A 23,940-nucleotide genomic window follows, 5' to 3' on the forward strand; every position below is an offset into this window, starting at 1 on the left:
GCGGTGAGGTTGTCGGCCGTGAGGAAGAAAGAGGTGGACAACGGTTTCTCGGCAATTTCAGGCGACCAGGGTTAGCTAGCTAGGTTCTCAAGGAAGGGACGGGGCTAGGACGGCCTTTATCAAGACGGCAACGGCACTGGAGAGGCGATGCGAGCTCGCCGGAGCTATGGCCGTGACGTCGGGAAAACAGAGCAAGGGAGCGGGGGCAAACGGCGACGGCCAAGGCTAAATAGCATGGCTCAGAAGCGCAAGGAAGCCACACAGGAGACTTCACCGCGCCAGCGCGAAGCCGAGGACGTCCACGCGCGCGCCTGGAAGCGAACCGAAGATCGCCGGCAATGTAGCTAAGGCGGTGAACACTGTTCACATAAATTACAGAATTGCCATTCATTTTCAAATTCAAATTACTCCCAAATTTGTATAACTACTCAAAAATTTCCAAAAATAAAAGTTGTTCAAAATTCAAAGTTCTACAACTTTACTTTATAACCAACCCCTAATTCAGTCTACATTTTGAAATGAACTTTTGAATTCAAATAGGGGACATTTAACGAATTACGCCTTTTCGAATTACTTCAAATTTTTCATAACAACTTTGAAAACTCCAAAAACAAACTTTGTATAACTTAACAAGCTCTACACTTTTGCTTTAAGACTCAACCCCAAAATGTGCTTAGATTTTGAAATAAGTTTTCAGGGTAGCATTTAAATACTGAAAATCAGGGTTTTCTCGAAAATTCCAATCCAAAGCAAATTTTTAACTTGATTCAAACAATTCAATTCAACACTTATAACATAAATGTAAACTTGTTTTAGTGAATGCATATCAAAATTTGCAACATGACCAAATGTCTTGCAATACATATGATGACATGTCTTGTTTTTAATATTTAAACACCCGGGGTGTTATAGAAAGTGCGGTAAAACTTGCAAATAACCCGGTTCAACACTCTCGCACCAAGCACATAGATATCCGCCATCACTTTCTAAGAAATCATGTTGCTAAAAATGATATATCACTAGAAGGTGTAAGGACCGAAGATCGATTAGCGGATATCTTCACTAAACCGCTAGATGAGGCTACATTTTGTAGATTGCGGAATGAGCTCAATGTACTTGATTTTAGCAACTTCACTAAAAGATGAGCTTGTGTTGTCCCTTGCATTCATTGTAAAATACAACATGTTTTAGTTTTGGTTATGCATATAGGGCTTGTCTAACATGGTTAAGATAACCGCCGTAAAGCTTGTGAAGAAGCTTAACCTTGGATCAAACTTGACAAGCAACTAGATTTACTTACAAGTATTGCTTTTGCATTAATGTTGTTTTGTCGTTTTGTTTTATTTGCCCTCTTATTGTCTATTTTCTTAAAAAGAATTATAGCCTAAGGCAAAATATTTTGAAAAACTTGAGGGTTTGAGATTTTTTTTGGTAGTTTGGCCAGGAAAGAGAAAGAGGAATGTACCCATTTCTATTTATCCATTCTCATAGAAAGTACCCAAAATGTTTTTAATGTATGGAGCAGGTGTATGAGTTGATATCTTCAAGAGTCAAATCCTTTTCTTGCCCACCCAGCCATAAAAAGAAAAAAATCGTTACGAGCGGTCTTCTCAATCTCCAAAATGGAATACTCACATCAGTCCCAATTGGTGTTTATTTGGATCTTATTTCAAGTTGGGACTTGATTGGGAACAGGCAGCGCAAAGGAACATTGAAGATTTGCTGGAAAAGAGTGACTGGATGCTACACCGGACTCTGCAGTTCAGCATCCGGTCAGTTCACAGGAGGTGAACAGAAGCTGAAGGTGTGACCGGAATCTGCGTTTGAGTGTCCGGTCAGGAAGGGTCTCAGCGTCCGGTCGATCTTCATGGCGTCAAGGCAACTGACCGGACCCTGCCTGCGTCCGGTCATGGACCACCGGACGTGTCCGGTCGTGATTCCAGAGGAATTGGACCTCTCTGGAATCGACCGGACGCTGGGTGGTAGCGTCCGGTCGCTGCCACTGGAGCGTCCGATCAGTGGATTTCGTGCGGCATCAGGACTCTTTTCTCCTTTCCTTCTCTGTTGCGTCGGGGAACCTATTTAATCGCGCGTGCCGTACCTCCTTGACCTATTCCGCCGCCGATGCCCGAGCCACCATGCCATCCACGCCTGACCACCACGCCTGCCCAGCCAGCGCCGCCCGACCACCGCGCCTGCCCAGCCAGCGCCGCCCGACCTCTGCGCCAGCAGCCGCCGCACCACCTACGTCGCCGTGCCTCTCCGCGCGCCCAAGCCACTGCGCGGCCCGTGCCTCCATGCGCCACCATATCCGCGCTCGTCCATTGGTACCAGCACCGCTGCCCTGCTCGTCGTCGACCGCCAGTGCCAAGCTGCCGTGCCCTAGCGCTTCGCCAAAGTTCCAGATCCGCCGCGAACCCTAACCCTAACTTCGCCGCACCGATTCGAGGGTTGCCCGCGTGACGTCGCTTCTCTTCTCGGATCTTCGGTTCGTCAGGTAGCATGCCAGTCGCTTCAATTTCGTACCTACATTGCTTGCTTCCTAGGGTTTTCACATCTATTAGAAATATCGTATTTATTTGTATATCCATCTATTCCATCGTGCAGCGAGTCGGTGCCGTTGAGGTGCAGTTGTCAGTCAACTCGGAGCCAAGCTCGCGAGTAAGGATCGAGGCCAAGCCTTGAAAGTGTTAGTGGACAGTTGTTCTTGTCATCGACAGTTGATTCTCATCAGATCAGATTGCTCACACCAAGAACATCGGTGGTGGTCCAGGAGATGACGATCGGAGGCCCCCGCCTCGCCAGCCTGCAGGACCTAAAGGCAAGGCGATCAAGAAGCAGGCAACCAGGAAGCGCAAGTACCCAGATGCTGAGACCGCCAGAGCAGCAGCAGTTGCAGAGGCCGCAGAGCATGCCGAGAGAGGAGGGACTCGCAGTGGAGTTGTTATTGTAGATCTACTTCCACCTGCAGCGATTGAGGGCATCGAGCGTGTTGAGCGTCTACATGGTGGTTCACCTGGAACCGTCATGGTTGCTGGACGGCGTCTTACTCTTGATGAGAGTCAGCCATATGGGGCGTCACAGCAGCAGCCACTTCCAGCAGAGCAGCCTCAAGTGGAGTCCCAGCCACAGCAGCAGGAGCCAGCTCAGCAGACCCAGGAGGGTGAGTAGGCACAGCAGGCTGAGGAGGCCGAGGGGACAGAGCCGGCACCCAAGCTTCGCCGCTCTAGACATACCCGTGCACCAGTCTCACCGAGGCCGCCGACACAGCGGAGGGGTTCTCGTCCACCGCCTTGACCACAGGGTCCGCCTCCAGTGACCCATCTTGACTTGAGGGCTACCATGGCCAAACAGGTACATCAGCTTCGATTCGTGGAGTTTGAGGTGTGGTTTCCACCTAGGAGAAATGAGAGAGCTGCAGAGGGTTTCTATACACCGCTCCAGGAAGATTTCTATAATGCCTATCTGAACAGTGGAGCAGTCTTCAGATCTCAGAGAGTCTACAGCATAGAGTCTATTATCGCAGCAGCCGGAGAGCATATTCGCCCCTACCTTGTATATCTACCGGGGCTGACAGATCTGATTGGCCGGATAGGATTGTATGTATCATCTTGGGTTCGGCAGTTCTATGCTTCGCTCTACATTAACCCGCATCATAACTTTATACACTTTGCATTAAGAGGCAGAGACTATAGACTGACGAGTCAGAGGGTCAGGGAGATACTGAGGGTACAGGAGCTTCCCGTCAGGTTACATGAGGTATGCTATGGTCAGCAGGAGCCTCCTAGGCGTCCACATGGTGGCAATGTGCCCCCTACAGATCTTGTGCGTCACTGCTTCAAGGAGCCTTTTGGTGAGGGATCGAGGAACCCCAGTGACCTTACTCCCACTGCCAGAGTGCTAGAGGCCATCGTACGAAGGACACTTCTTCCCAGGATGGGATATAGAGAGGGCTTGACTCGCCTCCAGCTTTGGCTCCTGAATGCCCTAATGCAGTAGACCGTGTTTGATATTTGGGACCTCCTTCTGTCAGAGATAGAGGATACTATAGCTGAGGGCTTCAAGGGTCGCAGGCAGCTCCCATATGCACACTGGATCACTTTCCTCATTCTCAAGGTTGTGCAAGTCAGGACACCAGAGATGGTTGCAGAGTACAGAGGTGCCACCACAGAGTTTCTAGCTTATAACATGGCATAGAGGATCAGGCATAGCACACCATAGGCATCCAGTCAGCCTCGCCGTCGTCCCAATATACCAGAGTCTACAGCTCAGCAGGACGAGATTATCAGAGGCATAGCCGCTACCGAGGAGGAGGAGCTTGAGGCTCAGGAGGAGAGGACCGAGTCTAGTGACAGCTCGGATGACGACTATCGGCCTATTCCTTAGATGCCTCCACGCAGACATGATGCAGAGGCAGGTAGTTCCAGCTCAGCTCCACCTGCACCGCAGACGGATCCCGCTTTGATTGCTATTCTTGAGCGGATGCAGCAGGACCAGGCACGACAGGCTCAGGAGACCGCTGCCAACTTTGCACAGTTTCAGGCTCGTCAGGATGAGTTCCAGAGGTAGCAGCAGTTACTCTAGCAGCAGCAGCAGCAGATGCATCAGCAGCAGTTACACATGCAGCAGCAGCTTATGGGATTCATGCAGCATGTTGTGACAGCTCTTGGGGCCCCACAGCCACAGCCTATGCCCCAGATTGTTCAGCCTGCTACCACTTCGACGACTCCAGCGGTATAGCCTAGTGGGCTCCAGAGTCAGGGACAGCCTCCAGCTCAGTTTGCCTCACCTCTTGTACATGTGTCCCAGTGGTTAGCGTCACCCATGGTAGCCCCGCAGTTCACTCCACTTCAGACGGGCTTCACACCGGACCAGTCACCTTCGCTGTTTGTGCCTGACACGTCAGTCTCTAGGAGTCTTGGAGCATCTTTTAGCGAGTTGACAGGGATGCCTACACCGCCACATATGCATGCCCCTGGTCCTTCTACAGCAGCACCTGTTGTTGTGACTACTCAGAGGCTCCCTTCTTCTGTCGCATCATCAGATCCTACGACAGATGTACCAGCAGCATCACAGGCAGCACCTGCCCCAGCTCAGACCCAGACCGCTTCAGCAACATTGCCAGCTACAGAGGGCCAGTCAGTACAGAGCTCAGGATCAGATGACGATGGTACCCAGTACACGCTTGCTCCTCGCACTTCAGCGCCCGACTCATCCGCTGCAGCCCCGCCGACCGACCCTTAGGTTTTGGTGTTTGACGCCAAAGGGGGAGAGGGTTCGAGTATGTAGACTCAGGGGGAGCGACATTCAGGGGGAGCTTGTTATTATTAGTAGCTTATTATATACATTTGGAGTCTTATTTGTGTGATACACTATTACTATTATGCATTCGTATGTTTACTTTCATGCATACTTTTATATCTATGTGATAGTGATATCTACGTGATTGTGATATATGACATGTGCTCTCTACTTTGAATTATTTATATGTCATATCACTTGTATCATGCTCATTTGCCTTTGCTTTCGCGCTTTTACTCTATGCAAATGAGCTTTGTTACTTGTACTCATGCTTAATTCATATCCTTTGAGTACATTGTGTTGGCTTGGGTCATATAAGCTTGCCTAACTCTTTTGTTCTTATTGACAAAAGCTTATATGATCCAAGCATATAAAAAACCTCACTCTTTCACATACTCGAGGTGGTATTGTCATCAATCACCAAAAAGGGGGAGATTGAAAGCATCTAGGCCCCTAGTTGGGTTTCGGTGATTAATGACAATACAAGATTACTATGACTAACGTGTGTTTTGTAGAGGCAATTAAGTTAGGTCATGGTAATGGAGATCGATTGGGAAATCATGGATGTCATGCCCCTACGATGGAAATCGTTTCGGTTTTCAAAGAATGGACGACAAGGTTAAGGATGACTAGTTCTAAGTGTCAATTGGAGTTGGAGAGACACTTAGAGTAGTTTAGGACTTTGTTTTTCCTTTGGCTGTACTATTAAGGGGGGTATGGACGGGTAGCTTGACCTAGGTGAGTCTAGTGAGTTAGGTGTGGTGCACACTTGCTAAGTCTAGCACTAGGTAGCTCCTACATTGTCCTTAGATCCAATGGAGCAAACTTCATTCATAATTGATCGAGAGTTGGAAGTGAATGGAGGGTCAAATACTGACCGGAAGCTGGCTCCGGTGCGACCGGACGCTGGCCGCAGGGTCCGGTCAGTTCATTTGACCAAGAAGAAACCATCTGGTGCGACCGGACGCTGGAGGTCAACTGACCGGACGCTAAGGGCTAGCGTCCGGTCGACTCCAGTAAGGTTCCAGTAAGGGAAAAATGCGACCGGACGCATCCGGTCAGTGCTGACCGGACCCTGCCAGCGTCCGGTCATCACTTAAACACTGGTGTGCGGGTTGAACTGATCGGAGCGTCCGGTCAACTTGACCGGAGCGTCCGGTCACCCCGCAGAGGCACATAATGGTTCGTTTTTCAGCCGTTGTTATAAATACTCGACCCCTTCGTGTGAGGGGGTACTTTTGCTCATTCCAACAGCTGAGAAACACGTTTGTGAGTGCCAAGAAGAGCACGGTCCTAGTGAGGTGATTGAGATTTGAGAATCCAAGAGAGTAGCCTCATTAGTGAATCAAGAGTAGCAAAGTGTGCATCCACCGTTCTCATTAGGCTTCGCGTGGTCAAGTGAGAGTTCGTGCTTGTTACTCTTGGTGATCGCCATCACCTAGACGGCTTGGTGGTGATTGGGAGCTTGGTGATCAACCGGCGGAGCTTGTGGGTGACCCAACTCAAGTTGTGAGCGGCTTTGGGTGATTCGCCGCGACGGAGTGTTGAAGAATCAACCCGTAGAGAGCACTTGATCCTTGCGCGGATCAAGGGGGAGCTACACCCTTGCGCGGGTGCTCCAACGAGGACTAGTGGGGAGTGGCGACTCTCCGATACCTCGGCAAAACATCGCCGCGTTCCTCTCTCTCTATTTACTTTGAGCATTTACTTTGTGCAATTCAATACTTGTTCTTACTTTCTTAGAATTGCCATGCTAGAGTAAGTTTGGAACATAGGTTTCAAGTCCTTTGTGCGTTAGATTATTAGGAACACCTTTCTAGGCACAAGGGGTTAATTGGGCTAACCATAGGACTTAATTATTGCAAGAAAATTTAGAATTAGCCCAATTCACCCCCCCTCTTGGGCATCTTGATCCTTTCAACGGGGAGCAAGAGGGAGGTGCGGCGAACTCATCCAGGGGGATTTTGGCGGCGCAGAGCAAGAGGAGACGGCGTGCGGCCTGGCAGGTCGACGATGGACGGCGGCGCTAGGTGACGACATGGCTGCGGGCGCTCCGCTGCAGCGTTGGTGCAGGATAGGGAGGCGGCGGGCACGGGCTCGCTATTTAAGAGGCCGGAGGAACTTGTGGCGCAAGGCAATGGCGCGGGGCGGGGCGGCGTGGGACTCCCGGGCGGCGGTGGCGAGTCTGGGCGGGATACGGCGCGGGGAAGAAGGAGACCAGACATGCGGGCCCGGCGCGTCAGCGGGATGGAGGGAAGACGCGCGCGCGGCGTGACCTGGGTCGGGCGGACTGGGCCGGGCGGGAGGGGCCGCTTGGTGCTGGGCCTGCCTCGGTGCTAGGCCTACGGCTGGCACAAAGAAGGGGAAAAAGAAGGGAGCTGGGCCGCGGGACTGGAACGGGCCGTGCAGAGGAAGAAGAAGAAAGGGTCGCGCGGATGGAGAAGGGAAAAAGAGAGGGGAGAAGGTGGGCCGGTGGGAGGAGAACAGACCGGCGGGAGAAAACCACGGGCCAGAAGCAAGGCTTGCTTAATTTTTTTCAAATTTGATTTTCCTAATACTTTTTCAAATGGGTTTTAAATTCATTTGAACCTTTAATCAAAACTAAATTTAAATATCATTTAAATTATACTTTCAATTCAAAGTAAACTGAGAAATTTTGGTAAGTTTAAAAAAAAATTAAATTGTACACCTTTTTAAATTCTTTTATTTTTCTAATTCTCTTTTCTTTCTTTCTTTCTTTTTACTTCAAAGCCATTTTTAATGTCATTTGCAAAAGCAATTTAAACCATTTTAAATTTTCAATCAAAACCACTCAATCAAATACATCAAATGCAAGGGCATGTATGCACAAACATGTTGCTACCTTATGATGAATTTTAATTTAATAAAAAAATTTATTTTTCTACGTTTTTATGAGCACAAAATTCAGAAATAAATCATTTTAAACCTATTTTTAAAAGAGGCAAATTTTAGAGTGTTACAGTGGTGCTTTATGATCGTGTCCAGTCGGTGAGTTTTACGTGGTGAAACAAAAAGCAGATATTTGAAGTTTTGGACTAGAAGAGGGATCAAAATATAAGGCAAGTATAGTATGGGATCATCCTTGTTGTCCTATATACCTTTAATCATTTAATTCATACTGCATGTGTCTACCTTGACTACCACTAAGGATGTCCTAGTACTTTGTACCTTGTACCTTGATACCTATGGGGTATTGCATTGGGTAGTATGATGCTAGTGCTCAACTACAACCATGATCTTGTAACTTGACTAATGGTATATGCAATAAACACTAAAAGATGCTTTTTAGCAATATGGAACAAGGGGGCTAGAGCATTGGGCTATTTTTATGGTGCTCTAGATTCCTCTCTCTAAGGACTTATCTGTAAGTGATTATCCGGGACTTATAGTACAGCTGTGAGGGCTACATGGCTCAGGCTTTAGCTCAGTATGAGAACCTTTTCTAGCTTGTTAGTGGTTACCTTTATTGGCGTAAGAATGACTTGACGAATCGGGTATAGTGCGGCCTCTGTCCCCTTGAGTATAGGCTGCGTGTCATTGTACCATCGGAAAGGGGGCTCTATATCTGATTGCCGAGTGAATCTAATGGCCCTCACTTGTTAGACGAACCTTTGAAAGGCTTCATAGTGAACCCTGCCGACCATCCTTGGCAGTGGGTCAAGAGGCTCGCGACCTCGGGCAAAAGGGTAAATCACGACTCACAGTGAAAGTGTACAACCTCTGCAGAGTGTAAAACTGGTATTTCAGCCGTGCTCACGGTCACGGGCGACCTTAGAACCCTTACGGAATAGATGATCACTAATGGTTAATGATGATGAACACAGATTATACTAATAATGAAAATGATCACTAAAGATTATGGTTTATGCTATTCATTATTCTGGTTTACCTGATCATGTGTTTATATGGGCTTTGTTAATAAACTTGTTGTCATTCAATTGCTAAAAGATGACTCATTAAAAGCTAATCGCAGTTAAAACAGTGTCAGCCTTTTGAGCCTCATGAACCCCATATTATATTTGTTGAGTACGACATGTGTTTACGCTTGCTTTACTTTTTAAATCTTTGAAAAAATCCTGGATGGATACAAGATTGCTAGAGTTTGAAGCAATTAGGCTTGTTATCAACCAGTCAGTTGTCCCCGTGGAATTGGAGTCTTCACCCGAAGATCGGAGTTGTCTTTCCGCTGTTTGCTATCTAAGGTTATATTCTTTATACTAAGTATGTTATATATTGAGCATTGTCTATTAATATTACCCTTATTTATAGCTATATGTGAGATTTGATTTCTTAGCTCACATATGATGTATATCTGATTTTATTGTTAAAACCGAGTGCTCTGCTCGCCGCCGGCCAGATGCTGCGCTGCCAATCTGACAGACAGAGAGCAAGAACCGAAGGAAGTAGAGACAGGGAGGAGACCGACGAGAGGATGGCCACCTGGGCGAGCGCCGCTCGGGCTCTGGGAGGGTCAAAATGTTTCGTCTCTGTGCCTCTTGATCAAATTGTGTCAAAGATTCAGCTAAATACTAGCTAAACATGAATATTTTGACGGGTTAAATGAAGTCTGGTCCGAAATTTCTGACTCTTTGAATCGTGTAACCCTGTTCGAAGCATCAAATGCGTATTCCCCATTTCCCTCGTCCCTCCAACCTTCCCTGAACCAACCCTACACCCAACACAATGCAATGCAACCTTCCCTGTACCATCACAATGCAACGCAACACACTCCGTACACAAGCTAGCTACAAACCTACACCTACACCTAGCTTATCAACATCGCAAGGATGCATGAAAAGGCTTAAAGATCTCATGCATGGATGCATGCTCAGCAGCCATGCCCAAGCCAAGATCCTTGCTTCTCCACCTCCTCCTAATCGCCAGCAGCATTGCCAATGCCGCCGGCGCCGATGATGCCCCGTCGCAGGAGCCCATCACACCGTCCTCGTCGTTCCAGGGAGAATGGCAGCTCCTCCATGCGAGCATCGGCGTCTCGGCGATGCACATGCAGCTGCTGCCGGGGGACTTCGTCCTGATGTTCGACCGCACCGACACGGGGCCCTCCAACATCTCGCTGGCCGGGCTGGCGCCGTGCGCGGCCACCGCCGACGGCGCCGACCGCACGGCTCACTCGGTGCTCCTGGACCTCCGCTCCAACGTGCTGCACCCGTACCCGCTGGCCACCAACCTGTGGTGCTCCTCGGGGGCGCTGCTCCCCAACGGCACGCTCCTCCAGACCGGCGGCTTCTCCAACGGCTACCGCGTCGCGCGGCTCTTCTGCCCGGCCACGGGCTGGGTCGAGCTCCCGTCGTTCCTCGCCGCGCGGCGGTGGTACGCCACCGACATGATCCTCCCCGACGGGCGCGTGCTCATCCTCGGCGGGCGGCGGCAGTCCAACCTCGAGTACTTCCCGCACGCCGATGACGTGGCGCCGGCGCTGACGTTCTTTCCGTTTATGGACGAGACGATGGAGCCCGACGCCGAGAACAACCTGTACCCTTTCGGCCGTTCCTCCACCTCCTCCCTGACGGCACTGTCTTTGTCTTTGCCAATGACCGTGCCGTCGACTTCGACCCATATAACCGTGTGCTCCGCTCCGATGGCTCCCAGCCGTCCCATGCGGCGTGCCGAGGAACTACCCGTCATGTGGCTCATCCGGCTTTGCCCAGACGCGCATATGAGTTTCCTAGTTTGGCCGTACGATATCTTAGAACAAATGGACGAAAACATAAAAAGTGTTACCTTCTGAATCAAAGGCCTGAACAGAAACGGTGCTCCACGTTCACATGTGAGGCATCACGCATCAAAAGGTAGAGATGCACGTCTTCCAGTTCCTCCCAGCTGGCAAAACTGGCTCTAATTACCTTCTTAGTTTAGTTTGTGCAACGGCCCTATCAACCTGAAGGGAATAGGATCCTTCAGATGGCAATAGGGCATCTCTAGTTAGTTTACTCCTACAGCATTTTGCTCTGCATTGCACGGGAGCAACATGCTTCAGATGGTTCCCTGCGCGGCCTAAAGCAACATGCTTCAGATGGTCAAAAGCACATGACCAGCTTGTATATATTCCTTGCTTCTCGCTGCAACATATGCTTTGCCGTTTCCAATTCCAGTGGCCAAAGGCAAAAGCCCTCACACGACATCAGGATGGATCGCTGCAACATGCTTCCAACGCCGCGGCCTAAAGCAAAAGCACTCAGGATACATTCCTTCCTGGGCGACCCGGGCCCTCGTGACCCGTCAGAAAATGTATCCCATGCTTGCTTTCAGCCTATTCGTTCGGTCGTATTTAGTTTATAAGCCATGACTTATCAGCTAACGAACAATATTTTTCTCTCACATCAAACTAACCAACAGTACTTTTAGTTATGGATTATAAGCCAAACCAAACCAAACGATCAAGATGTTTTATAACAAAATTATTGAGCTTGATGCGATCTAACTTTATAGTCAACAAATTTTGTATTTGATGAAGCTGTTCAGAGTAAAAAAATAGTCTGTCTGCCACTAGTTCACTACCAGCTCAGTGAACTAGGCGGCCATGCCCAAGCCCAACAATAAAGTAGCCTTGGTTCCCCAACTGAAGCAGCGAACCGTACCCACCGCAGCCACACCTCACGTCTCCTAGCTCCCTTCTTCATTCAAGTCGATTCCAGCTCATCCGCCCCCTCCGGCGCCGGCTAGCCGCAATCCCCGTCACCAGTCCGTCAGCCTTCAGCCCTCCGTCGAGCAAAGCAGTAGCCACAGCAAGCTGCCGACGACTGCACCGAGGCCGGCCGGATCCGGCCAATCTCCAACCTTTGCAACTGCTAGGCAGCAGGCGCCGTTCCACAAAAAAATATCTAAAAGCTAATCTCCGACCATACTTTTGGTTATATAAGTGAATGTACTGAAAAGTTAAAGCCAGCATGGGCGGCATCATTCTCTTTCACACCTAGGCACCTAGCCATGGACGCGCATGATCAAACTACCAGAATTATGAAGGAAAAGGGTAATCGACTAATCCCATCTGCATGTGGCGCTTTCTCTACAAAAGTAAAAGTTGCGTGCCTTCTTTCTCCCTCCAACAACCCCATCGGCATTGCATTCTCAGCGCATGGCGCGCGACAGGGGCATGACCAGAGCGAGAGTCTCCCCGTCTGTGTGTGGGTCTGTCATCTGTTTTTTTAAGACAATGGAAAGAAGAGTTTTGAGGAGTAACAGACCAATTTATTTATTATTATTATGACCTCAAACGTCTCTTGGAATTTTTTTTTATCAAAAACCAACTCAAGACCTAATTCTACTATTAAGTAATTAAAGGCACCACGTTAATTCTCTCACTTTTGACGTGCTAGTCAAAAAATAGATCCTAGAAACTCTCACAATAATAAGAAACATCTAACCATTAATTTGATAAACTTTAATCGTCATCGTTGATAATAGCCATTGGATATGTTGTCATTTATAAAAAATACCTACCTTTGCTATTATGAAAAATACATAAAGTAACCTTTGAATCTTGCACCTAAATTATCCACATATACCATTATGAAAGATAATTCAAAATAACCCCCTAAACTTGTATATAAATTACCCACCTCTGTTATTTTGAAAAATAATTCAAGCTAACCCCTAAATTTGCATCTAAATAAACCGCATTTGTCATTGTTAAAGATAATTCAAAATAACCCCCTAACATTACATCTGAATTATCCACCTTTGTCATTATCAAGACAATTCGAAATAATTCTCTAACATTGTATCTAAATTACCTACACCTGCCAATATGAATGATAATTTAAAATACTCCCAGATAATTTTATAAATTAACCACCTCTATCAATATGAAGGATAATGCAAAGTAACCTCTAAGTTTGCTTTCAACATACCCATATACGCTATTATGAAATAGCATATAATGTAACACCTCTATATTTTTTCTACCACGGCTATTATAAAGAAACAAATAAAAATTCTCAAATCTACATTAAATACTAATATATGCTATTACAAAAAAATAATTTAACATTCAACAACCATGAAGTTAAAATTTAGCATAATATTACCTTTCACATGTATACATAGGATAAATATTTATTTTAATAGATTATGAAACATGGAAAAATGTTCACCTACCAAATCAATAGCAATATCACCAATTATTAATTTTAATTTATATTAACACTCCATGATAATAGATTTCATAATTTGGTATTCCGAATAAGTTTATACATTTTGAATAAAAAATTATGTAATATCAATATTAGTAACTTATTTTTTACCATTCTACGTTATATAAAACAATACTACTACAAATATAATCCTGTGTTATAATACGTATTGAGCGTTGGCGTGCAAGCTGTGTTTCAACTTAATCAACATGTGGAAAGCAATACTACTAGGACCTAAACTCTTTTTTAGTAACATGAGCAAATAAAAGAAGGCGTTCATACGAATGGTTAAAGAGAAAACTAGGATCTAGACATAACAATTAACAGAGGTGGCAAGCCCGTTTCTGAAAAGAAGTGTGGTCAAAAAAATAATTCATAATTTTTTTTTTACGAATTTGCATGAAGATAAATTTATATCAAAATTATTGACCCTGATACCATCTGTAAGACTATAACTTATTTGAAGTATTTGAAGATGTTCAGACTCTGCCTGCCACTACCAGCTCAGTTAACTGGGCCGACCATGGCCAACTATAAAGTTGCCTTCGTTCCTCATCTCAAGCTGCCGAGAGAAGCAACCGCAGTTCTAGTCGTCGCTAACCACCTCACATCTCCTCTGTTCTTCGCTTTAGTCCCTTTCAGCTTGTCCGCCCCCTCCGGCGCCAGCTAGCAGCAACCCTGGCCATCAGCCCATTCACCACCTCCGCCAGCGTCCGTCAAGCAGAGCAGTTGCCACAAACCACGCCGGGATTCGTTCCTGTTCCAGGCTTCCAGGCATCGCTCAACAGGTTCGTTTCCTTGACGTTGTATTTCTCTGCAATTATTTTTTTTATGCGTAGCTAGCTCTGCGTCCGAGATCTACTACAAACTTGTGTACTCGTTTATATATACTATTATATATATACACCAACCACAAATCTAACAATTCGGCATCTCTATGGTGATCGATGACTGTAAACCCCAGCGCGGCCTGGCCAGTCCTCTTGCGTTACTCTACAACAGACCGTTGCAACTGCTAGGCACATATTATCCTCTTTCTACCGGCTGCAAACCACGCCTGCACTAGTTAGTCTCTAACCTTTGCAACTGCTAGGCAGCAGGTGCCGTTCCACAAACCACGCCTGCACTTGGTCCAACGTACTTTCAGTTCCAGCCATCGCTCAACAGGTCCGTTTCCTCGACGCCTTATTTCTCTGCATTCAATTTTCATGCGTAGCTAGCTCTGCGTCCAAGATCTACTTTCAAACTTGTGTACTCGTTTATATACACTATTATACATCAACCACAAATCTAACAATTTGGCATCTCTGTGACAAATGTACCCCCAGCCTGGCCCGGCCAGTCCTCTTGCTCCACTCCACAACAGATCAAGGAACTGTAGGACACAGCATTCTCTCTCGCCGCTGCAAATCAAGGTGCATATGCCTAGTCTCTCCCAGCTCTCTCTGTTTTTTCTTTCCATCCTCTTTCTTTCTTATTTTTATTGGAGATGTTATTCATCTTCCACTCACAAATATACTCACACACGGGTGACGGGTTGAGTTTGGTACCTTAATGCAAATCAAGGTGCCAGGTCTGGTACCAAAAGTACCCAATCTGGCCCTCACTACTACACAAAATATTTTCCGAGGCGGGCAAAATGGATTTACCGAGGCGGGCATCACAACCGCCTCGAAAAAATGGTCACGGTAAATGTGACCTTTACCGAGACGGTTTGATGCCCGCCTCCGTAAATCGAATAAAAACAAAAAAAAAACCCGTGGACAGGCCCACCGAGCCCATCCATGGGCCCGCCGAGCCCATCCATGGGCCGCCGCTGCTTGCTGTGGTGCCTCTCTGCCGCTGGAGGCCACCTCCACCGCCGGATACACGCCGTGGAGCCATGAAGGGAGGGGAGGAGGCCAGATCCGCAGCCGCCGGGCACCAACCCGCCCGATCCGCCGCCTTAGGCCACCTCTCCGCCGGATCTGCGCCGTAGGGAGAGGTGGGAGGGGGAAGGAGGTCGGAGCGCGGCTCGATCCGCTGCCGGAGGGTTGCTCCCACCGCCTGGTTGTGGAGGAGAGTAGGCGCTGTTCGCCGCATGCCGGAGAGGGAGAGGGTGGGGGCACCGTGCCGTGCTTGGAGGAGGCGCGGCCGCCGGAGATCCACGCCCTAGATCCGCCTAGGAGCACAGCCACTGAAGATCCCCACAAGCCGCCGCCGCCCCGCTCGCCGCGCTCCTTTCTTTCTTTCTTTCTTTCTAGTTTTTGTTGGAGATATTATACTCTTCTTCCACTCACAAATATACTCACACAAGGGTGATGGCTTGAGATTGGTGTAGCTGCTTTCGATTTTTAGGTGCCCAAGTATATAATATTTCAACATCATCCATAGATCAAACTTCATCATATTCTCGTCTGCTAGCTACTCATTAATTTGTTAACTCCGTTATCGTTTTAGCTTGCTACTATGCGCCAGATCTGGTACCAAAAGTACTCAGTTATCATTTAAATGTGATTATTCTAGTACCTATCTACTGTTGCAGTGTTCCCTTTTGAATAATAGTACCAAGGTTATAGGGGCCTCGGTACTTTTACCATCAAGATTACCTTTCCTTTAAAACGAAACATTTGATTTTTTTTATCTAATTTCGATTTTGTAGATACCGAAGCAGCAAAAATGGCGGTGGTACTGGATGCTTTAGCATCCTACCTCCAAGACATGTTGTTGGAGATGGCTAAAGAAGAGGTGCATCTGCTCTTAGGTGTTCCCGGTGAGATAAAAAAAGATGGCGATGAAGCTTGGGGACCTTAAGAGGTTCCTCGTCGATGCTGACAAGAGGAACATCAGCGACGAGAGTGTGAAATCATGGGTGAGAGAGCTTAGGAATGCCATGTATGATGCTACCAACATCCTTGATTTGTGCCAGCTCAAGGCGATGGAACGGGGTCGAAGCTGTGATATGGGCTGCTTCAATCCCTTGCTCTTTTGTATGAGGAATCCTCTCCATGCTCATGACATCGGTAATCACATAAAAAGTCTTAATGAGAGGCTAGATGACATTGAGAAGCGTAGCAAAACCTTCAACTTCATTAACCTTGCATCTTATGAGGACAACACAAAAAAGGTAGAATCCTCCCTTCACGCTAGGCGTGAGACAACAGGGGAGGATGAGTTAGGTGTGGTTGGTGAGAAGATTGAGGAGGACACAAGAAATCTTGTGGATTTGCTGACGAAGAAGGACAAAAATGTACATGAACACAAAAATGTTATGGTTTATGCTATCGTGGGAGTAGGAGGGATTGGAAAACCACCCTTGCCAAGAAGATCTTTAATCATGACTTCATCAAACAAGAGTTTCAAAAGAGACTATGGTTGAGTGTCAATCAAGATTTTAGCGATGTTGATCTGTTTAGAGAGAGCTAGCACTGAAACACAAGGAAACCATCAAGCACCAAGAAACGCAAAGGCTGCACTAGAGCGAACCCTTAAGGAAGCCTTGAAGGACTGCAAGACTTTATTGGTGATGGATGATGTCTGGGACCACCATGCATGGGAGGGTGTCCTCAAAACTCCATTATTAAGCGTCCTAGCTCAAGGTAGTTGTGTCCTCGTTACCACAAGACATGACATGGTCGCCAAATGCATGATGGCGGAGGTTCCCTACCACCATGTCAACAAATTAGAGCAAGAAGATGCCTGGTCTTTGCTCAACAAGCAGGTTCGTATAAGTTAATTTATAGCTTTATTTTGTTACACATTCATGCATGCGCATTTGCTACACTATCTATTCAGATGTCGGTAATCTTGCGCATTTTCTTCACATTTGCTTTACTATCTATTTATAAAATTGTGTCTTGAGGAATCATTTCATTCATCAACCTAAACCTATAAAATGATGTGGCACTCTTAGAAACCACAAAAAGAAAATTTACACTGAAGATGCCCTTATGTGCATGGTTGTACAAAATAGTTATTTGTTTTAGCATTAATATTAGAAATCTAGGGTCTGTAACCCACTTTCAAAACACTACTACACAAACATTATCACCACTTGCTTGAAAACCACCATCACCACCGGTTTTGCGATTCGGCGGTGATGCTCACCTTCATCACCGCCACATTGAAACCGATATTGAAAGTTGAATAAAAATAATTAAAAAATACACGTGTCATGTGTGCCTGCAGTCGTCCATGATGGTCTACGCTAGCTGCCCCTAGCGGCCAGGATTGTGACATCGAGGCCCCCGCGCCGATGGCAGATCCGATCTTCGGGCCGCGGGGCTACAGTTGGATAGAGAGGGGGCCCGGAGGGAGTGCTGGTGAGGGAGAGAGGGGGCGGAAGGAAGTGCTCGAGTAAGGGAGAGAGAGGTGGTCAGTAGGTGGGGTGTCGGTGAGGGAGTGAGAATGGGCTAGGGTTTCTGGCCGGCTATATACTCAAAACCGGTTTTCACTCCACAAATGGTGGTGAAAGCCGTTTTTATCAACGGTTCAATTATCGGAGGTGATATGTTTTTCCCGATGTTTCTGATAGAATCAAAATAGTGTTGGCGAAATCCATTTCTATAGTAGTGAAATGTCATTAAAGAATCATGAACACAGAGCATGATAAAGAATAGGCGAAATAAAAGCCTAAAAGGAATAAGCGTAAACTACAAACAATAATAAAGTTAGTAACATGTAGTAATATTTTTAAAAAAAATTTCTTACATTACACAAATGACTGTAGGTGCTTGTGAAGTTTCGTAAGAGCTCATGTACAAGCATTCTTACATTGTTACTAATACTTGTGGCCGCAACTCTATAGATTTTTTTGAGAGCCTCAACTCTTTAGATGGTCATGAGATTAAGATTTCTAAACTTTTACTCTACTGTATCCTTTCGTTGCAAAGGGCGTCTGGTGCTTAGGTTTAATATCTCCAAGACCAAGTCCCATCCTCCACGGTCTGATAAAGAATCAGCAATTTATAGCCTGTACTATTTTCAGGACTGGACATTACTGTTTAATGATGGGAATGTTAGGCTTTCTCTTGTTGCCTAATTTATTTTGTTCTAAATTTTCAGAAGTCCTATTATTAGGTGATAGGAGTGTAACTTTTTAAATATCTCATCGAGTTAGACATTAAAATAACATATAACATATGTAACTTTTATCCTTTTCTCTAACAACCTTTTCAAACTATTATAATTTTACTAGATCCTGTAAACATGTTAAAATAAAATCAATGATTTAAAGTTCTATTCTGAACATGGCGTAAAAAGTTAGGAAAAGTACTCACGGGGCCTTTGGCATATATCCTGATTGACAGGTTTTACCATAGACACTTGAGTAATTGTCTCATCTCTAGAATGGTTAAAAAGCTAAGGATACAAGGGATATCACATTAGGCTTACCTGCATCCAAGAGAGTATGAATAAGGGAGAAAAACGTAGCTTCTTCAGGTCAAGATGTGCAGACTTCAATAACCTTTCCAGTTGGATCCTAATAATTGACTTCCGTCCATTCGTTTTTCTACCAGGGGTGTTTGGTCCTTTTATGAATAATCTCATGATAAGTTGCAACGATATTTAACATATAGTGTCAAATTGGAATAAAAAAATAAACCAAATGTCACAAAGGGACGAATTTATTTTCTAGGATCATATACCCAATCTTTGGGTTTCAAACGAGGACTAGCTTCATGTAGGCTTGTATTGGGACCGATTAGTTAATTACTGAACCATGTTAAAATAAATCCTCTGGTTTCTCGGGTTCTTTCTTTCACCTTCAACCTGGCCGATAGCAGGACCAATTTCTGACAACATCGTGGCTGTATAGTTTGCATCCTCCATGATCCATGCTATACATTTCGGTTATTAACATAAAGTTGGGTTAATATATCGACCAATCAAACATACATACATTAGGATATTTTTAGTTAATAGATCATCAAGTGCTAAATTGTTACTTAACAAATCACATATCAATGACACTGATAATTTATTTTAAATTACATTACTATGGCATGACAAAAAAGTTTAAAAGTTTTTATTTCAAATAATTTTATAAAATTTGACTCAAATACTATGTCATATCGACACTGGTAATTTAATTTTGATTACTCTATATTTTTTTAAAAATAATACTTCTACTACATATACAATTTTTGAATGTAGCAAGTTCAAAATCTTAGGCCCTGTTTGGATGCAGATGTATTTTTGGAGTTTTAGAAAAATACCATGCTTTTGTGCAATACTTTGATTTTATTAGAGTTGTATGAAGTGTGTTGATGCAACAAATTTTATGGTTTTGAAAACCAGAGTTTTGCTAAATTTGTAGTCTCTTTAGAGTTTTATAAACTCATATCTAGACCTCTTTGTTGCTAAATCATGGTTTACCACATCTATAGGTTCTAAAATCGTTGTTTCTGAATACTACGTCTCTTAATACTACAACATCCAAACATGGCCTTAAGTGCCATAGTGCACGCTGACATGATAGTTCATACCATTATTAATAAGCAAGTGGGTAGCATAGGACCTAGCACTACCACAAACACATGCCATCATTGTCGGAACATCATTGCTGGTTGCTTTAGAACTGGTAGTGATAGTACAACTGACAGTGATAGATGAACTTTCACGACCGAATCGAACTTTCACGAATGAATCGCGGCTACAAGTGATAGTGACAGGCAGTGTACTATCACTGTTGGTTATAGCCACGAACATGCAGTGAAGGACCATCTGTCATGGCCGGATTGTGGCTACGACCAACAGTGATAGGCTATTTTACGAAAAAGTAATAACTTTTTCATATGATGTTTGATAAGATAAGATTTATACGTTCAAAAAGATTTAAAACTTTGTAGTTAACAACTTTTTAATTTAAGATGGTTTACATATCAAAATATTCTATGTAAGTTCACCAATGGGATTTGAGATGGTTAATGATGTCGAATGGAGACAAAGTCAATAGTAGAGTTAGTAGTAGATGAGATCGATCTACAACTTTGTAGCTAACAACCTTTTCATTTGAGATCATTTAGAGTATCAAATATGCAATATAAGATTCAAAATTGTGTAGTTAAAAGAATAGCATCAGTTGTATAGTCACAAGTGTTGTATAGCTCTGCTGGTATAGATGCTCAGGAGAATGTTGAGATCTTGAGTTTAAATATTGTCATTGTCGGTTACTGGCAGTGAAGATGCAGTAATCTGGCATACATTTTGTGCTTTTTTATAACTTATCATTGTCAGTACTTGGCAGTGAGAAGTAGTCTGGCGTACTGTACAACCTTTTTTATAACTTATCATTGTCATAACTTATCATTTTGTGCTTTTTTAATAAAAGATACGATAAATGCTGGAGTGACTATAAACATCAGGTAGACGAGAGTTTGTAATGATAGTGACTGATGAGAACACTATTCTTGTACACAGTCGCAGACGTCACCTAATTGCACCGTAGTGATATACATATACGATGATTTTTCCATCTATTTTAGTGGACTGGTACATCGGTCATGCGCTTAGAACGTCGCACATGAATTTTGCCTTTGCACACAGTATCGTTTTTAGCACTTGATTTTGCTTCCGATTATGACCAAGTGTATTTATATCTACATATTCCATTCAATTAACAAGCTTAAGTTGCTGCTGCAGGTGGTCGGAAACGAAAACAATGACGAACCAAAGGTTGATGCATTGAAGGGCATTGGAACGTCGATTATAGCAAAATGTGATGGTTTGCCTCTCGCAGTCAAAGTAATAGGAGGCCTTCTCCGCCAGAAAAACATAAGGCGAAGCGACTGGAAAAATGTCCTAAATGATTCTACATGGTCAGTATCTCAAATGCCTGAAGAGCTAAACTATGCAGTATACCTTAGCTATCAAGATTTGCACCCAGAGTTGCAGTCTTGCTTTCTGCACTACGCCCTCCTCCCCAAGAGCGTATTGTTCGGGTATGACCGTATTGTTGCCATGTGGATTGGGGAAGGATTTGCTCATGGAAACTCACGTGATTTATAAGTATTAGGAAAAGAGTACTATGACCAGCTAATAGCTAGGAACCTTCTAGAGCCGTATCAAGGGTACATAGACCAGCAAGTTTGCAATATGCATGATGTTGTTCGCTCATTCGCTCAGTATTTGACTAGAGATGAAGCACTGATAGCAAACAAAAGTGAGGCTGGCCTTATCAACAATATTAATCCACAAAATATTATTCGGATATCACTAAAAACCAATGGATCAACATCAAATGGGCTAGGGTGGAGTTCTCTGCAACCACATCTATCACTACGAACACTAATTTTTGGTGGGAAAATTAAGATCAACCCAGGTGATTCACTGTCATGTTTTCCATGTTTGCGGACCCTACATATACAAGATGCAAATTTTGATGCATTGTCTAAATCCTTGGTCTAACTCAAACACTTGAGGTATTTGTGCCTAGAGATGGCACTAACACATCTAGGCTGCCAAAAAAAATAGCCAAGATGAAATTCTTGCAGTGCATTGACCTTACTGATTGTAAAAGTTTGGTGAAGCTTCCTCGTGGCATTGGAGAGTTACGGCAGCTGAGGTATCTAAGCCTTGCATACTCAGGTACAAACAATATACCCAGGGGTTTCGGCAGCCTAACTAATTTGAGGATATTAAAGGGGTTTCCAGCCCATGTGGAGGGTGATTGGTGTAGTTTGGAAGAATTAGGACCTCTTAACCAGCTCATGCGTCTTCGTATACATGGCCTGGAGAATGTATCTTCTTCCTCATTTGCTATAAAAGCCAGGCTTGGTGAAAAGGTGTGCCTCAGCGATCTGTACTTACAGTGCACTAGTAGGCGTGGAGGTGCTCACCGGTTGGTGAAACAGGAAGAGCAGCAACAAATCGAGAAGGTGTTTGATGAGCTCTGCCCTCCGCCTTGCTTAGAAAAACTAGGAATCGAAGGGTACTTTGGTCAACGACTTCCACGGTGGATGACATTGACAGCAATTGTGTGCCTTGGAAGCTTGAGGATTCTATTCATGGAAGACTTGCCTTATTGCACAGAGCTACCTGATGGCTTGTGGCAGCTCCCCAGCTTGGAGTTCCTACAGATTGAAAGCGCCCCAGGCATCAAGCGTGTTGGGTCAGAGTTCTTACTACCACACCATCATGGCACCCAAGCGCTGTGGAGAACTTTGGTTCTGGTTTGAAAATTGTGGTGAGTAGATGTCATGGACTAGAGAGGATCAGCAATCTGCCAAATTTGCAGAACCTTAATATCTGCTCGTGCCCAAAGTTGAAGGTGCTAGAGGGAAACTCTGGCTGGAGGACTACGACATGGAAACACTCCCTGGATATTTGCAGGACGTAAAGCCAAGGCATTTGGGTCTAGACTGTGATGTCCTGTTGCTCACTTCCATAGCTAAAGGAAAATCTAGCCCTGAGTGGGACAAGTTTAGCCATATCAAGCAGGTCAAGGCATATGCAGATGATGATGACAACAACATTCAAAGGAAGTGGTACGTGAAGTACACAGGCGATCCATTCAGCTTCAAGACAAACATCAACGTCTCTGCTGACGCTTCAGGTAAATTAACACAACTGCTGCTTTATACGTTGCATACTGAGTATGTACCTTTTTTGCTATTGGAATATCTGGTTACTTGACTGCATGTGACGTTTCAGGGGATGAAAGTGTTGTTGGACGAAGTGGAGAAAATTTCAAGGGACAAAATCGAAGAAGAATGTGTCAATGTGGAACAACTGAGGGAGTAATCAAGTATGCAACATACAGTTCTTGTTACTAGTTGTTCGTAAGGGGCGTATAACACTGCAGATTATATAATGCATATGACCCTTGCATGCAAGTAGAGTGCCCGTCTGTGACCTACATGGACAGAAGGAACCTTGGAACCGTCATCGCTTTGACTGAAGAAGCAACAATGCAGAATTTGTGATGTGAATTTATTCCTTTTTTTAGCCTGCGGGTTGTTCTGAGGCAGTCAGATATTTGACATGCAAATAAAATGAGACAAGAATGTTATGTGAATTTGTTCATTTTTCTTCAGTGATTTGTGTACACGTTACAGTTGAATTTCCATGCAGTTTGCCACTCGAGAATTGAGAGGCATGTGTATATACAAGTTGAGTCGTTACAGAACAAACGTTATGATACAGCAGCTTTCAGCTTGGATGGTTTATGGTGTGTCTGGAAATGCAGCTTGCCAAGTGGATGTACATAGCAAGCCTCACTTCAGTTTCTGGTTTGTTAATACTGGAAATGGTGTGGGCCGCTTCTATCTATCTCAAGGCAGGTCATGGAAAACCGACAATGTAAAGACCAGATCCTTTGCGCAAATTTACTCTTGAATCAATCATATTGCCAATATTTTTTTTTCTTCGTGAATTGTAGCTTGCACGAGACCATGTTAGGAGAACATGGAACTTCTTAGTCTTGTGGATCCAAACACCTCAAACGAACTACAATGGTATGCTACTTACATCTTTTGTCGTTTAG

At 44.9% G+C, this 23,940-nt stretch overlaps 4 protein-coding genes across 4 annotated transcripts; all 4 read left to right on the forward strand.

Annotated features, from left to right (window-relative positions):
• Window positions 1–4,824: 4,824 nt before the first annotated feature.
• Window positions 4,825–5,244, forward strand: LOC136488200 (uncharacterized). The gene has a single exon (XM_066485209.1). The coding sequence runs from the start codon at window positions 4,825–4,827 to the stop codon at window positions 5,242–5,244; it is 420 nt and encodes a 139-aa protein (XP_066341306.1).
• A 4,915-nt stretch (window positions 5,245–10,159) lies between these two features.
• On the forward strand, window positions 10,160–11,071 carry LOC136488201 (aldehyde oxidase GLOX1-like). The gene has a single exon (XM_066485211.1). It carries the CDS (start codon window positions 10,160–10,162, stop codon window positions 11,069–11,071), a length of 912 nt encoding a protein of 303 aa, XP_066341308.1.
• A 2,988-nt stretch (window positions 11,072–14,059) lies between these two features.
• Window positions 14,060–23,472, forward strand: LOC136486360 (uncharacterized). The gene is made up of 6 exons (XM_066483229.1): window positions 14,060–14,263; window positions 14,569–14,642; window positions 14,804–14,890; window positions 21,099–23,010; window positions 23,109–23,202; window positions 23,295–23,472. Exons 4-6 carry the CDS (start codon window positions 22,761–22,763, stop codon window positions 23,353–23,355), a joined length of 405 nt encoding a protein of 134 aa, XP_066339326.1. The 5' UTR covers window positions 14,060–14,263; window positions 14,569–14,642; window positions 14,804–14,890; window positions 21,099–22,760; the 3' UTR covers window positions 23,356–23,472.
• Window positions 16,243–16,833, forward strand: LOC136488202 (putative disease resistance protein RGA4). The gene has a single exon (XM_066485212.1). The coding sequence runs from the start codon at window positions 16,243–16,245 to the stop codon at window positions 16,831–16,833; it is 591 nt and encodes a 196-aa protein (XP_066341309.1).
• Window positions 23,473–23,940: the final 468 nt, after the last annotated feature.

The sequence above is a fragment of the Miscanthus floridulus genome, chromosome 10 (assembly GCF_019320115.1).
Source record: "Miscanthus floridulus cultivar M001 chromosome 10, ASM1932011v1, whole genome shotgun sequence".
NCBI classification, from domain to species: Eukaryota; Viridiplantae; Streptophyta; class Magnoliopsida; order Poales; family Poaceae; genus Miscanthus; species Miscanthus floridulus.

Coding starts and splice junctions, on each gene's coding strand:
- LOC136486360 (XM_066483229.1), top strand. CDS start 22,761: ATGGAAACACTCCCTGGATATTTGCAGGACGTAAAGCCAAGGCATTTG. Junction 23,011..23,108: donor CGTCTCTGCTGACGCTTCAG/GTAAATTAACAC, acceptor GTGACGTTTCAG/GGGATGAAAGTGTTGTTGGA. Junction 23,203..23,294: donor ACAACTGAGGGAGTAATCAA/GTATGCAACATA, acceptor GCATGCAAGTAG/AGTGCCCGTCTGTGACCTAC.
- LOC136488202 (XM_066485212.1), top strand. CDS start 16,243: ATGGCGATGAAGCTTGGGGACCTTAAGAGGTTCCTCGTCGATGCTGAC.
- LOC136488200 (XM_066485209.1), top strand. CDS start 4,825: ATGGTAGCCCCGCAGTTCACTCCACTTCAGACGGGCTTCACACCGGAC.
- LOC136488201 (XM_066485211.1), top strand. CDS start 10,160: ATGCCCAAGCCAAGATCCTTGCTTCTCCACCTCCTCCTAATCGCCAGC.